General features: G+C 45.5%; 2 protein-coding genes across 7 annotated transcripts in view; one reads left to right on the top strand and one right to left on the bottom strand.

Moving 5' to 3' along the window:
- The window catches only part of CCDC146 (coiled-coil domain containing 146), a 194,783-nt gene extending 185,597 nt beyond the window's left edge, over positions 1 to 9,186 (top strand). For 4 of the 5 annotated variants that reach the window (XM_066354445.1, XM_066354449.1, XM_066354447.1 and 1 more), the window contains 3 exons: positions 278 to 415; positions 4,015 to 4,263; positions 5,602 to 8,129. In XM_066354445.1, the coding sequence (XP_066210542.1) occupies positions 278 to 415; positions 4,015 to 4,263; positions 5,602 to 5,805 (591 nt within the window). In that variant the 3' untranslated portion in view covers positions 5,806 to 8,129. Of the gene's footprint in view, positions 1 to 277; positions 416 to 4,014; positions 4,264 to 5,601; positions 8,130 to 9,110 lie in introns of those variants that run through there. The other variant, XR_010747551.1, reaches the window with a different exon arrangement.
- GSAP (gamma-secretase activating protein) overlaps positions 8,412 to 19,913 on the bottom strand; it is a 153,696-nt gene continuing 142,194 nt past the window's right edge. For both annotated transcript variants that reach the window (XM_066354451.1, XM_066354450.1), the window contains exons 27-31: positions 14,150 to 14,269; positions 13,233 to 13,294; positions 10,669 to 10,770; positions 10,409 to 10,508; positions 8,412 to 9,495 (exon numbers count right to left, since the gene is read on the bottom strand). In XM_066354451.1, coding sequence (XP_066210548.1) covers positions 9,404 to 9,495; positions 10,409 to 10,508; positions 10,669 to 10,770; positions 13,233 to 13,294; positions 14,150 to 14,269 — 476 coding nt within the window. In that variant the 3' untranslated portion in view covers positions 8,412 to 9,403. The remainder of the gene's footprint in view (positions 9,496 to 10,408; positions 10,509 to 10,668; positions 10,771 to 13,232; positions 13,295 to 14,149; positions 14,270 to 19,913) is intronic.

A 19,913-nucleotide genomic window follows, 5' to 3' on the forward strand; every position in this document is an offset into this window, starting at 1 on the left:
TCCGTAGAGCCTTCACCTCAGGTGCTAAAAATAGCTTGGTTGCGAGCATTGCCCCAGATGGGCAGAGCATCAGCCCTAGATGGGTGTTGCTGGGTGGATTCTGTTTGTGGCTCATGCAAGAGTCTATCTATCTTCCCTCCTCTCATTTGGAAAAGAAAGAAAAAAATAAACTTTCTAGAGGTATCCAAAAGCAATGTGTCTCCAGTAAAGGGGAAAAAAAAGTTTTGACTTGCTTGCCTTTCTTCCCCTTCCTTATTGCAATGGTTTTTGTCTGTAGCTGGAACTACAGCTGGCCAAGAAAGAAGAGCAGTTACTGGAAAAGGATTTCATCTATGAGCAGGTCTCCCGACTCACGGACAGGATCTGTAGCCAAACTGAGGCCAACAAGGAGGACACACTGCTCTTAGCCAAGAAGGTCTGTCTGAGACGCTGCCTTCTCTCCTCTGCCCTTACTGTTTTACATGGCTCATTCCCCACTACTCCTTTACTTTTTAGCATAGCCCCATAGAGATTAGGCTCTATGACTAGGAAACATAAAGATATAGAATTAAAGATGTGAAGATGACTCTTAGAAAATTGTTCAAAGTAAGTTTCAATCGTGTTCCGTGAATGAATTCACTTTATAGTGGATAAACTGAAGCTTTTAAATGACAGTAAACCAGTTTCACTTAACTGGGCACCTATCCAAATATGACAGTTATTATCTATACATTCCAAGTTCCAAGTGAAATCCTTTCTAGTTCCTTGTCCCCTTAAACAGCAGTCTGCATGGAAACTCAGCCAGAACCCAGGAATGGAAGGGGACCATTCAAGATAACAACAGCCTCGCACACAAGGGCCTATTACACCACAGGGTAGAATCACTGTCGAGGCCCCACTAGTGAGGAGAGGCCAGTACCACAGAGCTTCCTAATTTCACAGACTTAAAATACTGCTACGAGACTGCTGATCCAAAGATCCGGGGTCAGACTGGTACTGCTGGCCGGTGTCCTGAAAGGAGCCATGAGCAGGAGGGAGATTGGTGATTGTCACACAATGGGGCCTTGCACCATGCGGTGGCCAGAGGATCATGTGGCCTCTGTGGCCCCTTGGAGCCTCCTGCTGTGACAGCACAGGGGTTTCAGTCAGTAACAGTTACTGAATGAGCCATGTGCTCCCTTCATGCTAGGCACAGGGGCAGAAACAGAGAGGAAGGGGCACATTGTTCACACCATGGGGTGCAAGGAGACAGATAGGAAAATGGATCGAGGCAACACCCATGCTTGACTGCAGTCTACAGAGAGCAGTGACTGTTCCTCGTTCTTCTTAGTTTCCCAACACCCAGCATGAGACTAGACTCTAAAACAGCATATATTGAATAGGTAAACAGTCCCGCTGGAGGTACAGTTCTGGCACACTAAATACAGAGGATTTACTGTGAATCTCAAGCCTCCTGGGCCATTCTATCTGGCTTTTTGCATTTCACTCTGATGACTTCCACTGATGAGTGAGCAGTGAAGAGGCACTTGTGTGATTCATAACTCTACCTCATGAAATAAGAACATTAAGACTTTTTAGGCTCATGAACTTTGCCTAAATTAGCATGCCTGGCCCTAGCTGGTTGGCTCAGTGGTAGAGCATTGGCCCGGCATGTGGAAATCCTGGGTTTGATTCCCAGTCACACAGAAGTGACCATCTTCTTTTCCACCCCTCCCCCTCCCCCCTCTTCCTCTCCTCAAGCCATAGCTCAAATAGTTTGTGCAAGTTGGTCCCAGGTGCTAAGGATGGCTCCATGGCCTTGCCTCAGGTGCTGAAATAGCTCGATTGCCAAGCAATGGAGCAGAGCCCTATAGGCGGCTTAGCAGGTGGATCCTGGTTGAGGCACATGCAGGAATCTGTCTCTCTGCCTTCCCACATCTCATTTAATAAAAGAAAGAAAAAAATTAGCATGTCCAATGTTGCTTTAAATGTTGCCTTCCTTCCTTTGAAAAACAAATTTCCCTTTCTTTGGAGAAAGTCGGTGTTTGCTGAGGGTTAGCTTGTCAAAGCTGATGGCAGAGTGACTCCCAAAGTCAACAATAATGCTAGAGATACGCCAATAGTGGCTACTGCAGCCATTCACGTGGTCAGGAACATTCCAGTACATCTGAGTTCTAGTCTAGTGATTCACCTACCCTTTCCTTTCCCACCTTCCATGTTCTCTAGCTGGATTTCATTTTCATTTAAAATTATATGTCCTCATAGTACCCAGAACTTGGAGGTAGAAAGATGTTCAGATATCAGATCTGGGATTTACTGGTACAGGCAAAGGACCTCGAGAAAGTCACAAAAATTATCTTAAAACTGAGTTTCCTAATCTGTGAAATGGCTGATCTCAGCTACAGCTGTTAGAAGCATTCCAGTCAAGCAGAGGCAGCCTCGCTTTCTGTGGGTGCTCAGTAAGAATGCATTTGCCTCAAGCCTCTCATCTTTCCTAGGTAGCTTATGGCTCATCTTCCAAGTGTCCCAAATGAACAGAAAATGGGAAATCTCAGCAAACACTTAGAGCAACACAGAATAATACCATCTTTTTATTTTTATAGAGAGGAGAAGGAAGGTTGGCTAGTTACACATACATACATACAACACTCGAATGTGCAGTAACTGATTAATTAATGAAGTTAAATGAAGATAATGACTCATCCCCGAAGTTTAAAATGGTAGTCTTTTATTCAATGTATGCTGCCTAAAATTTACTACAGTGTAGAGGAGCTCAACATTTTTATATTCCCTTAAGGGACACTGTGTGCACACAGCAGCCAGTGATTCCATTGTCAGAGGCAGGTAACCGCGGCAACAGCAGCCCTGTCAGCAGTGTGCCCACAGACCAGAGGGGGCTCTGTTTGGAGGAGTGCTTCAAGGTCAGGCCGAATTTCTGGAAGTTCAAATTCATGTCTCAATTTACCCTTGTTCAAAGACTGAAGGACTAAAATAGACTAAGAATTTAATCATTTCTTTATTTAACAAACATTCAGTGTTCATTTTGCTTGAAGCTTCCTATGTTCCAAGCACTGGACACTGGGAACATGATGACTAAAACAAGTCGTCCTTGTCCTCATGGAGAGTGCACTTTTGTGGGATGACAGACTGTAACCAAACAGCCAGTACCTACATATATAATACAGCGCCAGCAGTGGAAGAGGATATAAGTTAAATATCAAGCAAGGCAGCAGGACAGCGCTGGCAGGTGGCAGGTGTCACTCAGTGACCTCCATGCCACGGCCACACTGACGGGCTGTGCTATGGGACAGAAAGCTTAGGAACCCACCAATTTCAACTTTACTTCTTTTCTTTTACTTTTTTCTTTCTTTTCTGTATTTTAAAATCAATTATTCCACTTACTCCTATCTTATAGTCCTTTGATGATACACAGCTGATGTGAAATGATAAACACACACACACACAACCAAAGATTCCATTTCAAACCGTTGGCCAGACTTTCCCCAGTTCAGCTCCTGCTTGCTTAAGACCTAATAGTTATGCATCCCGGAAATTATGATCAATAATACAAACATGTTGAGCTGCGATAGTTTCCATTAAAGGAATTTCAGATGCAGAGCCTCTGCTGATGACCTTCTGTAAGTAACATTTAAATATAGCTTTTGTTCTACCAGATCTTTCTCCCCGGATGAGACAAATGAATAGCATGGCAAAAGTAGGCCGGAACTCAGACATCAAGAATATTTCATCCTCCGCTCCTATCACCTCTTAAAAATAAAAGACTTAACTATTCCCCTCAATGCTATCCACCTGAACATCTGCTAACTCGATGAACATATTTCTTTTTTTCCCCTCCTTGTCCTTATTTACACAGCTGGGGTGGTGGGCTCAATCTCTGAGATCTCATCCAATCCTTATTTTCTATAAATTCCCATTTAAACTCTCCTTCCTTTGGACAAAAATGCCCCCCACATTACAGCCAGCCAGCAGTCTGCCACTTTTTCAATTATTCCTAGAATGTATACATATGCTAAGCCTTGGCTTCTTCAACTCTAGATGAATGGCTACCAGAAAAAGATTAAAGGTGCTACTGAGAAACTGATGGCCCTGATTGCTGAGCTGTCCATGAAACAAGCGCTCGCCATTGAACTCCAGAAGGAAGTCAAGGAGAAAGAAGACTTTATCTCCTCTTGCAATTCCAGAATAGAAAAAGGTCTGCCACTCCATAAAGAGATAGAGAAAGAGTGGCTGAAGGTCCTTCGAGACCAGGAAATGTATGCCTCGGCCGTCGCTGCGAAGACTCAGGTACTCTCAGCTTCTCCACTGCACTTGGAAAGTGGCCAGAACGGGAGGTGTTCAGGTGTTTCAATCCTCCCAAAATATATGAAAAATTTCTCACTCACCCATACATAGTCTAAAGTCAGAAGAAAGGTTTGTTTTTTAAGGTACTATGCAGACAAATCAAAGCACCACAGTACAAAACACCTGATATTCCCCGAGAACACTTGGCGAGCACCAAGCTCCGCCCCCCAGTCTCACACCTGGGCTGGAGGGGCCGAGCGGATGGACTTCCGCTGGCACGGCAACGACCAGGCTGGCTTCAGTTCTATTCCGAGTCTCCGATCTCTGTCCTTATAGCCTGCTCCAACCACCTTACTCTCCCATGCCCATCTCCTGTGGCCACCACGGCATACTGCGACACCTCCAGTGTATTAAGGTTGTCACCACCTTTTGTGGACTCTGCACTTAGTGTGCATCATAGGCCTCAATGCCACCCCTTTTTTCTCCTGCCACTGGCCTAAGTCTGAATCTATCACTGTTTCCACTGCAAACAGGTGCCTGGTCCTTCTGCCTAAACCCATGACCTTTTCATATTCTTAGAATGGAATTAGACATCTTTCTCAGGAGACATTTTGGGGACCTACAACTCACTCTCAGACAGCCAAGTAGACATCCTCAAAAAGATCACTATTCAGTCCCTAACCCAAGAAAAAGATGCAACCCAAACAGTGTTAGGAATATCCAAAAACAGGGTCTGATTTGTAATTCCCACGCTGCCTGGTACTGTGTTTTCTTGGGCTTTCAGATTTTAGCTACATATCCCAGCTGTCAATCACCCAGCTGCATAATTTAGGATTCTTTCAATGCTGTAAGAGACTCCTCTATTTCCCAGAAGCACAGGCAGAATCTTGAGGATCTTGAGGCTCCAAGCCAGCTACGGACCGCTTCTTTCCTCTGAGTCTACCTACTTCGTGTCTCTTCCTTTCCTAACATTTGAGCACCAATGACTTACCAAAGGGGACAGACTGTCCTACCTCTGTCAAAAACAAAACATGGAAATAATTAGTGTTTGATGAAAGATACTGAGGTTGGAATACAGGGGAATTTAGAATCCACCAATCAGTTTATGATAATAAACCTCAGGCGCAGAATGATGCCTGAGCAACATGAGTTATTCCAATGAGATGCAACACATGATGGTGCGTGTGCAGTGACTTCACCCTCACACCCCTTATCCTTTGGGGGGATCTTGGCCAGCAGAGCCTGAGACTGCTCAGACGCAGTTCTGTCTGGTGGGCCCTGGGGTGAACTGGCTTCACTAGAGTTTTCATAAAACTAAAAAGGAAAAATCATTCTTTGCAGGAGCTCATGGAACTAGATCATCGCCTGCTGCCCAATGGTGTTTATACAACTGCAGAGCAGCGTCCAAATGCCTATATCCCAGAGGCAGAAGGCACTCTCCCTTTGCCAAAACCGTATGGTGCTTTGGCTCCTTTTAAGCCCAGTGAACCTGGGGCCAATATGAGGCACATAAGGAAACCTGTTATAAAGCCCATTGAAATCTGAATATGTAAGTAAACCAATCCAGGCTTCTCAAGGAGACACTTCAGCCTGGCTTCCTCACATACACAGTTGGAACATGTCAGCATAATAGCTCTAAATTGCAGACAAATACAATACCTACAATAAAAAGACAATGTAAGTTTTCTTTTACACTCATTAACTGCTATAGTTTACATGCTGTTGAGAAGGACATAGAGTTGTTCTCTACAATTATCCCAAAGCATATATTTGCATTGCTCAGTTCTTTCTTTTTCACTCTATATATTGAAACCCTTCTTAAATATATAGTAGGCCAGATGCTATAAAAATGCAATAAAAATAAATCTATTTTCAGTGAACTACAGAAATGATCAGAGTGGCCTTTTTTATTAAAGAAAAGGAAATGCTGTTCCATAGACTAACTTGAGCCCTTTTCAGTTGGCTCAGTGGATAGAGCGTGGCCAGCGTGCAGATATCCCAAGCTCAATCCCTGTTCAGGGCACACATGAGAAATGACCATCTGCTTCTCTTCCCCTCCCTTTCCACTTCTCTCTCTCTTCTCCACTTCTGCAGTCAGTGGCTCTCAGTTGACTTGAGCATCAGCCCAGGCTCTGAGGATAGCATGGTTGGTCTAAGCATCAGCCCAAGATGGGGTTGCCGAGTGGATCCCATCAGGGCACATGTGGGAGTCTGTCTTTCTATCTGTCCTCCTCTCAAATAAATAAATAAATAAATAATACACTGACTTTAAAGAAAAAGAATGATTGTTTGAAAAGGAAAATATTCCAAGGAGCTTACCACACTTTGTTAAATAGTTGTAATTGAAGTTACTATTGTTAAATCTAAATCAAGTAAAAAGCAGTAGGGAAGCTTGTCATTTTCAAAATAATATTATGGTGATTCTTTGTATAAGTAAATAATCCTTTTTTGCTACAAAAATAATTATTCCCTTTCTTACAAACCTAGATTTATCAAAATGTTGTATGCAAATAATTCATGATTATTTTAAGTTCTGATACCTGATTTTTCAAAATTCCAATGAAAATATTTATAATTTGGCAGATGAAAGAGTTGAAAAGGAGGCCAGCTCCACTTCTTCCTCTAATTTTACTGTATTTCATCCAAGTACATTCCTAATTCTGTTTGTATATTTTCTCATGTATGAATATATTCAAGATTTCAAACCTGTGATTTTACATTCATTAATATGCTCAATCTATCTTTATTTCATACTGGTATCAGTTATGACTTCTATTTCACAACTCTGGATATACCACATTCCTTTATTTTGCTAAATCAAACAAAATTTGTTCCAAGCGCTCATCCCGCCAGATTGGAGGGAAAGCTGATCTCACTTTCCGCCTGTGAGCCTCAGTCCAAGCCGCATGCTCTGTGAGTTACCGAGAAGCAGCTCCTTGGGGGCGCCTTGTAAGTACCGTCCTAACCACGTGGTTGACAAAGAAACGCATGAACACAGGTCCTGCGCTGTAGGAATTAATAATTACATCAGGGGCTCAAAAAATATACACATAGGAAGCTTAACAACACAAGAATGAAACATAATTTTCAAAAATTACAGAGGGAAAGGCCTAGCTGGATAGCTCGGTTGGTGAGAGCATCCTCCCAAAGCACAGAGGTTGCTGGTTCGATCCCGGTCAGGGCACATACAGGAAAAGATCGATGTTCCAGTCTCTGTCTCTCTCTAATGTTCAGAAAAAAAAATCACAGAGGGTTGGATGCTTCCAAATGACAATGGGGCTGCTGGCTGAGGGGAAGGTGCCTCATGCAGGACGGCCTGCGGATCAGTCAGACGGGACTCCCCTGGCCCTTTAACACAGGTGAGATTTTAATCGGGGAGAGGGGGTTCCGGAAGTGGGGGGAGGGAACAGCCTGCGCAAGGCTTAGAAGTAAAAGGACGAAAGTTGTGCTCAAGGTCCAGTGAACTGAGCTGGCTAAAACAGAACGCTCATCTCGGGGAACTAAGCGTAGGAGGCCAGGACTAGGGTGAGTCTGGAGTTTACCCTGTGAGTTTGATTTTACCCTGTAATGAACGGCAAGTTGTTGAAGGATGATGAGCAGAGGAGTGACAGGATCAACCTAGTGTTTATGTCCAGTAAAGTCAGCTGAATTAGACCTTAGACAGTGACTGCAATGAGCCAGGTATGAAAAGAAAAGGTAGGACATGAAAAATAATGACCTTATCAAAAGAAAACATCAGCACTGCTTTGCTCATGTGGCCCTAAGATTCTTGAGCCTCAGTGACCATGAAGTATTAGCTCACAAAAGGGAATTCTGAGTGTCGGCCTGGTGTGCAGGAGTCCCGGGTTCGATTCCCGGCCAGGGCACACAGGAGAGGCGCCCATCATCTGCTTCTCCACCCCTCCCCCTCTCCTTCCTCTCTGTCTCTCTCTTCCCCTCCCGCAACCGAGGCTCCACTGGAGCAAGGTTGGCCCAGGCGCTGGAGATGGCTCCATGGCCTCTGCCTCAGGTGCTAGAATGGCTCTGGTTGCAACAGAGCAACACCCCAGATGGGTACAGCATCGCCCCCTGGTGTGCATGCCGGGTGGATCCCGGTTGGGCGCATGTGGGAGTCTGTCTGACTGCCTCCCCGTTTCCAACTTCAGAAAAATACCAAAAAAGGGGGGGGGGGGATTCTGTAGGAGAGGACAGTTTTCAGAACATAGTGATTATTTTAGAAAAGAAGTTAAACTATTATACCAGCTAGGGATATTTATAATAATTAAAATTTCACAAGTTTGCTGAGGAAAATAATGGGAAAAGAGAAAAGCAAAGGGTCATGGCTGACCCCAGGCAGGAACTGTTCTTATGGGCCAGAATGAAGTCACGGCAGAAGCGAAAGGGCGGGCGGGGGAACGGCTTAGCTGTGACGGAGGCCTCTGAAAAACATGTCCACAGACTCACGATTCCTGGCTGGCATAGAAAGCCTTTGTACAAAGGACAAAAGAGTTAGGCCAAAACTTTCAGGGGTTTTTGGTTTTATTTCATGATAAGGTACTTCTAAATCAAAGTTTTATAAATATAAAATAATCTTTAAAATATTAAATACTGTTCCATCTGAACCATCACAGAAAGACAAATCCTACTCCATAAAGACTGTATGTACAAATTGCTGTATCTTACAAATTATTCTATACTGGAAATAGCAGATTTGACTTAGTCCAAATTCAGTTTTTTAAAAACTATCCTCTTTACAAATAGTTTTTGTGCAAAATTTAATTTTTCTACTTGTCAAATGATTTTCAATGACCCTTCTAGTTTTTGTTTTTCTAAACAGTAGTCCACACATTTTAAATCATATTTTATTTCAGAGTGCAACAGAAACTAGCTTTCGCTATGAAGCCACCAGGAAGAGCATCATGCCACTGCCCCCTCCTTAGACTGCCTGCCATTCCGCTACACTTGACTGCTCATCTGCTATTCAAAACTGGGCTGAGCTACAGCAGACTCCTTCTGTCTGAACGAGTACCAAACTGAAATTCAGGTCGCTCAACACTATATTCTGCTTATGGTAACCAATTTTGAACATTGCTAGCGATTTCTCCATAGAAGTAGAGCTAATGAGCAAGATGAAAAATTAGAAGCTGGTATAATATTTTCTTTTTTATAAGCCTAACAGCATTGTGGTGTGTTTCAGAGCTGCTTCCTCTACAAATTTTGCATCCACATTGTCATGTCCTTCAAAAGCATACAGAGCTGGAAAGACAGAGAGAGAGAAAAGAGTTACTATGGTCCATGCAACATTTATTATGTTGTGTCCACATTTAAGTGCCCATCAGTAGATGAGTGGATAAAACAGCTGTGGTATATTTACACAATGAAATACTATGCAGCCATAAAAAAGAAGGAAATCTGACCTTCTGCGACAGCACGGATGGACCTGGAGAGCATTGTACTCAGTGAAATATGCCAGTCAGGGAAAGACAAGCACCATATGATTTCACTCATATGTGGACTCTAATGAGCAAAACGACCTGACAAGTACGACAGAGACAGACTCATACACAGAGCTGTCGGCTGGGGAGTAGTAAGGGAGGTGAACGGATAGACCAAAAAGGACAAAAGCACAAACCCACGGACATGGACAACAGTGTGGTGATTCCCAGGGGGTGGGGGGGGTGGGGTGGAGAAGGGGTGTAAGAGGGATCAATGGTGATGGATAAAGACTTGACTTGGGTTGTGAACACACAATACAGTGTGCAGAGATGTGTTGTGGAACTGTGCACCTGAAATCTGTATAATTATGTTAATGAGTGTCACCCCAATAAAGTCGATTAAAAGTAAAAAAGAAACCATAATTTATATTATTAAAATGCATTGTTCTGAGAATGTATTGTTAAATTTATTAAAACTCAGAACCAAGAAAGACCATTTATATCAACCAAATGGGTTTTTAACAACTTAAATCCTTTTAAAACTTTAGAGGTAATTTTTCATTTGGTGATTTATTCTAGGTAAATTAGATATTGCTGATTAAAACCAATTGCAATAAGGAGCTACTTACAAGTAAGGGGCCTTCTGGAAAGCAAAGGGTAGAAGAAGTAAGTAGGGGCTGATTGACACGTCAGAGGAGAAGCAGGAAAGCTCTGAGAACAGAGGAGTGAATTACCTTGATTGGAGGATTCTATATCTGTCAGTGTTTCAATGAAATAGTTCAGAGGCAGAAATTCCACACTGAATGACGACTTGTCGATCATAGAGCTCCGAGGCTAAAAAGGAAACCACTTTAGGTATTAGTTGATTATCTAAAATAGCACAGACTTAAAAAAAAAGTGGTAATAACTACAATTGCTTCTATAAGAATGTGCAGAAATGGGCAAAGTGGATCCAAAAACCATTTAGAGGGACTGGGCTTTCACACTGACTCACCTGTTTCTTATAGTCCTGAAGGAGTCGCTTCACATGGTTCCGGGAGATAATGTTAGAAGTCATAGGATGATCCCAAAGTCGACAGATCTTCTGACCAATAAGCTATTATGCAAATTGAAAACTAGGTCAAGGGGCATCTTTAGGGCAATGAAAGTACAACACTACAGTGATGGGCAAATTCATAGAATGAGCACAACCAAGGATGAACTCCAAAGTTAACCGTGGACGTCAGAAGACTGCAATGTCGGTTCAGCGACTGTAGAAAATGAGCTGTTCTGATGCGGCATGTCGGTAATGGGGAGGCCACACACATGTTGGGGCAGGCGACATATGGGAAAGCTTTGAACCTTCCACTCAACTTTGCTGTGAACCCTAAAGTACTCTAAAAAAATAAGGTCAATAATAAAAATAGAAGAGTGGAAAACATATAGAGGAGAATATAGCTCACACTGCATTAAGTAAATGTTACCTTATATCTATTCATAATTTTAAAAGTATTATTCCAGACTTGCTAGTTAGTCTAAAAGTCCCTTTATGCTTAATGACCCTTGGAAGAAGGTCATTTCCTAGGAAGTATGCTTCTGAATTGTGAAAATACTCCCTTAAATGCAACCCTGAGAAAGCATCTTAGACGCTGATGTTGCCAAATTCTTTTTCTGAAATGGAGTTTATCTGCTACTCTTCAAAACTGGGGATCTGCATGCCAACTCTGTGATGTTTTGATAGGAAACTAAAGGTTATAGGCATGTACTCTGCCAATGCCTTGCCCCAAAATTTTAATTCCTAATGGTAAAAGGCAAAAAAAAAATATATCCAGTTCAGAGATCAAAGTAAATGTTCAGAGACGATCCCCAGAGAGACCTAGCCATGGAAAATATGCTTTGTTTTTTCTCCTTGCCTCTGCTTCAGTACGCCTGTGAGGGGGAAGGTGTTGGAAAGCAGCCGATGAGGCCCACAGGCAGCGGACATCCCTTTGGGGAGGATCGTGCCAGGGACACAGGGCTCAAGGTGGATGAACAGTGCGCAGAGCCGGCTCGGAAGGCCAGGCTGTGCAATTCCGCATTTTCATACTACTTTTAACTCCAAGAGCTAATGTTCCCCACAAAATAAGGGGAGCCTAGATAACCCTTTCCCCATGGCTCTCCTTTCTCGACCTCTGGATGGTTCCCAGCCTTGGCGGAAACGACAGTGGGAGGAATGCAGCTCCAGGACCTTCTGACCTCACCTGTGTTTAAATCCCTTATCAGTTTAAACCTCAAAGCACGTTTCCCTCTCCCTCCCCTCAGACCCACAGATGTAAATATTAGTGTGGTTTCCTAAGAGAAGAGAGCGGCCAAATGTTTTTGGGGGGCTGTGCCAGGGAGGCCCAGAGCCAGAGGAGGAGCACCGCCGGCTGCGGGACGGGAGGGCGGGCGGGGAGGCCCGGAGCCGGAGGGGGAGCACCGCCGGCTGCGGGACGGGAGGGCGGGCGGGGAGGCCCAGAGCCGGAGGAGGGGCACCGCCGGCTGCGGGACGGGAGGGCGGGCGGGGAGGCCCGGAGCCGGAGGAGGGGCACCGCCGGCTGCGGGACGGGAGGGCGGGCGGGGAGACCCGGAGCCGGAGGGGGAGCACCGCCGGCTGCGCTACGGGAGGGCGGGCGGGGAGGCCCGGAGCCGGAGGAGGGGCACCGCCGGCTGCGGGACGGGAGGGCGGGCGGGGTGGCCCGGAGCCGGAGGGGGAGCACCGCCGGCTGCGGGACGGGAGGGCGGGCGGGGAGGCCCAGAGCCGGAGGGGGAGCACCGCGGGCTGCGGGACGGGAGTGCGGGCGGGGAGGCCCAGAGCCGGAGGGGGAGCACCGCCTGCGGGAGGGGAGGGCGGACGGGGAGGCCCAGAGCCGGAGGAGGGGCACCGCCGGGAGGAGGAGCACCGCCGGCTGCGACGGGAGTGCGGGCGGGGAGGCCCGGAGCCGGAGGGGGAACACCGCGGGCTGCGGGACGGGAGTGCGGGCGGGGAGGCCCAGAGCCGGAGGGGGAGCACCGCCTGCGGGAGGGGAGGGCGGACGGGGAGGCCCAGAGCCGGAGGAGGGGCACCGCCGGGAGGAGGAGCACCGCCGGCTGCGACGGGAGTGCGGGCGGGGAGGCCCAGAGCCGGAGGAGGGGCACCGCCGGGAGGGGGAGCACCGCCGGCTGCGGGACGGGAGGGCGGGTGGGGAGGCCCGGAGCCGGAGGGGGAGCACCGCCGGCTGCGGGACGGGAGGGCGGGCGGGGAGGCCCGGAGCCGGAGGGGGAGCACCGCCGGCTGCGGGACGGGAGGGCGGGCGGGGAGGCCCGGAGCCGGAGGGGGAGCACCGCCGGGAGGGGGAGCACCGCCGGCTGCGGGACGGGAGTGCGGGCGGGGAGGCCCAGAGCCGGAGGGGGAACACCGCCGGCTGCGGGACGGGAGGGCGGGCAGGGTGGAAGGAGCTGAAAAGTGAAACAATTCAACTGACTTCAGCCCAAAGCAAGTAAATGCTCTTTCTGCAAGAAGAAATTGAAGGAGGTTCACGCCAAGGCTTAGGGAGAAAATAAAATATAATCCAGGATTACCGGAGGAAGCCGCACAATGATGCTGAATTTGAGTTTCTCATTTTTCTCTGTGTTGTCCAGATCTACAAGAAAGTTCCATTGGAAAACAGAAATCTCCATTTTAATGTCTGAACAAGCTAATGATATTTCAATGTTCATCCTGATACCACAGGTCCCAACCTTGTATTCTCAAGCTAAGTCTAACAACACTTTGAAAATTCTAGTTTGTGTCTCTGAATAAAGGGATTTTTAAATGAAACTGTTTCTGTATATCATGGAATGTCATTCTGTAACAGGCTGCTAGTCTGTTACAAAACAATTTTATGGACTAACTTAAAACGGAAGGCATTTTGAAAAATAGAAAACACTTTAAATATATTAACAAGACTCATTTATAAAATACCACAATCAAACCATTCAAGTGAGTGATTGTGCTACAGATCATATTTCAAGTTCAAATTCACATAAGCACTGCATCTCTCATTATTTTCTTGCATCTCAAGTCTAACTTTGTAATGGCGGAGTTAATCAGCTGAAAGTAAGCCATTTCGTGACATTGCTGAGAAACACCCTCAGAGTCTCCTAGCCTCAGTCCTCATGCATAGACAAGGAATCTAACAGCAGTCTGTGAGCTCTGAAGCCATTTGGGGTCTCCTGAAGGGTGAAACACTTTAAACTAGACCAAAAATGGTACAGGAAATGAACTGTACTGAAGGAAGGACCAGCAGCATAATTTATGGGGCTCAAAGCAAGAAAACAAAAAAAGAGCTCCTTATTCAAATAATAAGAACTTCAGGCTTTAATACAAAGCACTGAATAAGCGCGGGGCCCTTCTGTGCTGCTGGGCCCGTGTGACCACCAGGGAGCACCCCCGGACGCCAGCCGGGTGCTCAGACTGGAACGAGCACTCTGGCAAACTCAGAGCTCGGAGCCCTTACCTTTCATGAGCCTTGTGACAGCTGTTTCTGTGAGACGCAGCACCCCACTGTCAATGTAGTGCAGCAGGTTGTGCAGAGGGAGACAGCGAACTCCGAGGATCGTGTGCAGAGTGTGAAAGCCTAGGATGGGAGAGGCGGGAGGGGAGCAGGGTCAGCCAGCATCGCCAGCCGGTCAGGCAGGAGGGAATCGGCGATGCTAATGCAGCACTCAGCTCGTGCTTGGTGCCTAGAGTCAACTGAATGCTGCTTGAGGACAAGGCCCAGATTTCCTTCGTAATGTCACCGAGACTAAGCATCGTGCTGGGTATGTAATAATTTCCCAACAAGTCTGCCACCCTTTCACCTGTGTCTCTTCCTAGACCAACAGAGAGAAAGAATACAAGACCAGCTCGATGAAAATTGGTTTTATAGTTTAACAAGTTGGCAATTCTACAGTAAGATGGCAAAAGAGAACAGTTAACCGAAGACCTTCAAATTCCACATGCCCAGGCTAGAAGCTGATGGATGGGGCCCTGGTCGGCAAACCGCGGCTCGCAAGCCTCGTGCGGCTCTTTGGCCCCTTGAGTGTGGCTCTTCCACAAAATACTACGTGCGGGCGCTACCTCGATAAGGAATGTACCTACCTATATAGTTTAAGTCTAAAAAAATTTGGCTCTCAAAATAAATTTCAATCATTGTACTGTTGACATTTGGCTCTGTTGACTAATGAGTTTGCCGACCACTGGATAGGGGCCATTTTGCTAAAGAGGAGCAAATTGGAACCAGAGGAGACAGCTTCTCTGCCTAACCTCAGGCATGCTTTTGGGGTTTACTTGGACTAAATTATATAAAAGAATAATTAAAATGATATGGTCAGATAGAAAATCTATAAAAATTCAAGAGAAAGGCTCTCCAAAACCTGAGTATCTTGGGAAGTCTCCTCAAACACGTGGAAACCTCGAGCTCTAGGTGCATGATAATAATCAATGATAAAAATAACACCATGGAAGAAGATATCAGACCAGGAGAGAATCAGAAAAGCCCTCCTGGGAAAGACGGCATGTGGAGGGAGCTGTGAAGGGTACATGCGACGCCTGGGTGGAAACGAGGCGGGGGGACATAGAGCGGGGACAGCGGAGGAGCCAGAGTGTAGGAGCAGACCGAGGCCGGAGTCCCATCACATTGCTTACTAGCCGCCAGCAGCTAAGCCTTTGTGAGCTTTTCTTCATCCTTCAAATAGGCCTTCCAGAACCCTTCCCCCAGGGCTGCTCTGAGAACCGGAGCTGGTCTGTGGAGAACCTTGCCCGTGTGTAACAACACGGACTCGCAGCAGACGTGTCCTGAGGCCCTCAGCCTACACTGGCCTCCTGGATCCTCACGCAACTCCATCAGGTGGCGACCAGTTTACAAACGGGGAGGCTGAGTTCACAGGAGCTAGGAAACTTCCCCAGGATCATATAAACAGTAAGTGGCCAAGCTGAAATTTGAACACAGGCTGTGGGACGTCAGCCTAGGCTTCTCCCATGACATTATCCTGCCCCAATAACTCATAGTTGTGTTAACAGAACGGTAAAAACAGGAGCCCGAAAGTATGGGGCATGTTCAGGACCCATCAAGTGACATGGCTGAGCTGACATCAGGTGCACGAGAGGACTGATGGGGGGGAGGGAGGAAGGTTAATGCAGCAAATCCCTTGCACACAGAGGGCCGGGCGCTGGTTGTGCAACAATGAGCAAAGTGGGCACAGCAGCAGCTCCCACCTTAGGTCTGAAGGGAGAGACAGAAAATCAAATACTCATAAAAATCAATATGTATTTTTTAATGTGACCAGCTCTATGAAAGAGAAGTGCAGGATGCTCTGTGTGTGACAGGTTGAATGCTGAATGACAGGAAGGAATTTATTATTTTTAGACTTGAGGGAGGCACTGAAAAGTTTTTAAGCAGGATGGAAAGAGGATTGGAGCTTTACTTTCGGGACATTAAAATGGCAATAGGTGAAGAAGGATGCCCTCTAAATTACACTCGGCCACAGGAGGCATGGAGACCTCCCGGAGGCCACTGCAGAGCCGGGGCCAGGGCGACGCGGGCACTGGCCGTGAGGAGGGAAGGGAGGGGTGGGGACATAACACATGCACAGGCTTCGAAACTGACTGGAGTGAGGAGGAAATGACAAGGAATTGTAGCCCAGTCTTGGGAGCTTACACAACAAAGAAATGAGACTCAGAGCAGGGATCTGAATTCAGACAAATAATGGAGTTTTTCTCTCTCTCTCCCTCCCCCCCCCTCTCTGCACATGAATCATGAGCAGTGAGTCCCAGGGCCTGGCAACATCAAGGGCCAGATAAAGTGCAGGCTCTACCCACAAGCAGATGTTAATGGGCTAACGATGGATGAATCCACTAGCTTCCCTGAATCCCAAAACGAAATAGTGATTTTTCAAATGGATTTGGACATTCTTCCAAACATTTAAAAAAGCTATGCAAATATTTCTAAATCTTATAGATTTTTCTGGACTCCAAATTCCTCTCCAGCCCTGTGTCCCTGTCCTAAAGACCCCTGATGACCTTCCTTCTCCATCCCCAGGGCACAGTCCCAAAGTCAACAGTCCGTCCTTGGCTACCTCTCTGCATGTGAGCTCTAAGCAAGAGAAACTTGGCTAAAATAGACATCATTCCAAAAGGGAGCTCTTCCAGCCGCCCATGTCCTCATCCTCCCGGCAACGGCCTCTGCTAGCCAGCAGGAGGGGCTTTTTCCTTTTGGGCTCAATCCCTCCCCCCCCACCCACTGGTCCCTTTTAAACTGCCAATGCTCCAGCTCTAAACCATGACTTCCTTTTTGTGATCCTAATTCATCTTTTTTTCTTTAACCAATTCAGGTTACACATTTCTGACACTTGAAATTAGTTTTTGCTACTCCAGGAAGCCTGGACAGCATGTACTCTGACACATGAACATGAAAAATACCCTATATTTGCACACACGTGTGTGCACGCACCTGCTCCAGCATTGCTTCACCTCTACTTCCATGTCATATGAGGGAAACACACATTTAAGAGAAAAAAAGTATAAAACTGCTCTTCCCTACTTGACCCATGGACAGCAGCAGCTAAGTCTACTCAAAATAATTCTCAGTCACCACCGGTCACACTCTCCTATGTTGTCTCGCCTCACCCATCCTGTGAAAGAATGCAGTGTTCTGCAGAAAGTGAATTTTATGATCTCCCCGGAATAATGTCCCCAATAAGTCAGTTTCGTTTATTTACAAAAGAAGCATGTACATCCATAGAGAACAAATATGAAAGTGTCAATTCATTCCTCTGCCAAGTCTTTTGTGTTAATCACAAATAATTAAGAATTTAAGCCAGAAAGCCATACATAGTTTCCATAAAATCCCTTCACTCTTTCTAGAGGGTACCTCACAATTCATATTCCGTTAGGGTAACTTTTTTTTTTTTCTGAAGCTGGAAACGGGGAGGCAGTCAGACAGACTCCCGCATGCGCCCGACCGGGATCCACCCAGCACGCCCACCAGGGGGCGATGCTCTGCCCATCCGGGGCGTCGCTCTGTCGCGACCAGAGCCATTCTAGCACCTGGGGCAGAGGCCAAGGAGCCATCCCCAGCGCCCGGGCCATCTTTTGCTCCAATGGAGCCTTGGCTGCAGGAGGGGAAGAGAGAGACAGAGAGGAAGGAGAGGGGGAGGGATGGAGAAGCAGATGGACGCTTCTCCTGTGTGCCCTGGCCAGGAATCGAACCTGGGACTTCCGCACACCAGGCCGACGCTCTACTGCTGAGCCAACCGCCCAGGGCCCCATTAGGGTAACTTTAACCAACCCATTCTCCTCATTAATGGACACTTTCAGATTTCTACAAAGTCAAAAGAAACCCGTCTTTACCTCTACCCCAAACAGACCTTATAAGACCAGGTGCGTAGACAGAGAAAGCATGGAGGATGCCAAACTATCTCAGATATCTCACAAATGCAGAGAGCTTCAGACATGCTATAGGGGTTTTTGTGCCCAAACAGCCAAAGTTTGAGTATCAACTAATTCAACTGGAATATAAAATTCAAAAGGCAGCACAGGATCATAGATAAAAGCACATTGGATTTAAATAAGCAACTGGCTTGTTGCTTAATAGCTGTGTGGCTTCAGGCAAGATACTCTTAAACTTTCTGCGCCTCAATTTCACCATCTTTAAGTGGGAATAATATTAAGTGAAACCATATGAAAGTGCCATTGTGTTGGTCAAAAATTTATGCGGTTCAATTTAGGCTCCTACCAGTCAGGATTGCTTTTTTAAACATGTGCTAATGTATGTAAAGTACTTAGAACAACACCTGGCACAAAATAGGCACTATAATGTTGGCTTAAGACAAACAAAGAAAGAAATGAATTAATGATGAATGAATGAATTGTTGTATATAAATGAATAAAGTAAACTGGCTGATATATTATCAATAAGACAACAAACAAGTGTTGGCGAGGATATAGAGAAAAGGGAATTCTAGTGCACTCTTGGTGGGATTATAAATTTGTGAAGCCACTATGGAAAACAGTATAAAGGTTCTTCAAAAAATTAAAACTAGAGCCCTGGCCGGTTAGCTCGGTTGGTCAGAGCATCATCTGGAAGCACAGAGGTTGCCAGTTCCATCTCCAGTCAAGGCACATACAGGAGCAGATCAATGTTCCTCTCTCTCTCTCTCTCTCTCTCTCTTCCTTTCTTGCTAAAAATCAATAAAGAAAAATTTTAAAAATTAAAAACAGATCTATCATATGACCCAGCAATTCCACTTCTGAGTATTTATTCAGAGAAATCCAAAACACTAATTTGAAAAGACATATGCGCTTCTGTGTTCACTGCAGCGTCACTTACAAGAGCCCAGATATGGAAGTGACCAAAATGTCCACCAACAGACAAATGGATAAGAGATGTTCCATATATACAACAGACTATTACTCAGCCATTAAAGAGAATGAATTTCTGCCGTTTATGACGGCATGGATAGACCTGGAGGGTAGTATGCTAAGTGAAATAAGTCAGGCAAAGACAGATCATACGATTTCCCTTATATGTGGAATCTTTAAAACAAAATAAACAAACAAAACAGAAACAAATTCATAGATACAGAGAATGAACTGATGATTGCCACATGGAAAAGGGGTTGGGAAAACAGGTGAAAAAGCTTAAGGGATTAAAAAGTTCAAACTGCCAGTTACAAAAAAAAGTTAGCCACAGAAATGTAAAGTAGAGCATAGGTAATATATCAATAATATAACATGTATGGTGTCAAATGGGTACTAGAATTATTGGGGAGATCACTTTGTGAAGTATACAAACATCTCATCACTATACCATATACCTTAAACTAATATAATACTATATGTCAACTATAATTAAAAAATGGATAAGAAAGAATTATCTAAACATATATTAAAAACTGGATAATATATATTATGTAGTGATAACTACCATAAAGCTTACATTAAGACTTATATGTAATGAACACGAGGAAGGTAGTTTATAGCAATTGAAGCTTATTATTTCTTATAATAATAACTGATTTATATGCACATCTTCCCAACTAAAGCTTTGTTAATTTTTGTGATGGCTCTAATTTCTAGTACAGTACCTAGCATGTAATAATTGTTCAACAAACATTGGTTGATTGAATGAACAAGTGACCAATGAAAGGAATGACTGCATACACATGTGCCAAGGATGCTCTGAGGCCTGATTTGATCCTATTTCAAATGCTAAGAGAAATCTTTAGTTCCTGAGCAAGTAA

Source organism: Saccopteryx leptura, chromosome 12 (assembly GCF_036850995.1).
Source record: "Saccopteryx leptura isolate mSacLep1 chromosome 12, mSacLep1_pri_phased_curated, whole genome shotgun sequence".
Lineage (NCBI taxonomy): Eukaryota > Metazoa > Chordata > Mammalia > Chiroptera > Emballonuridae > Saccopteryx > Saccopteryx leptura.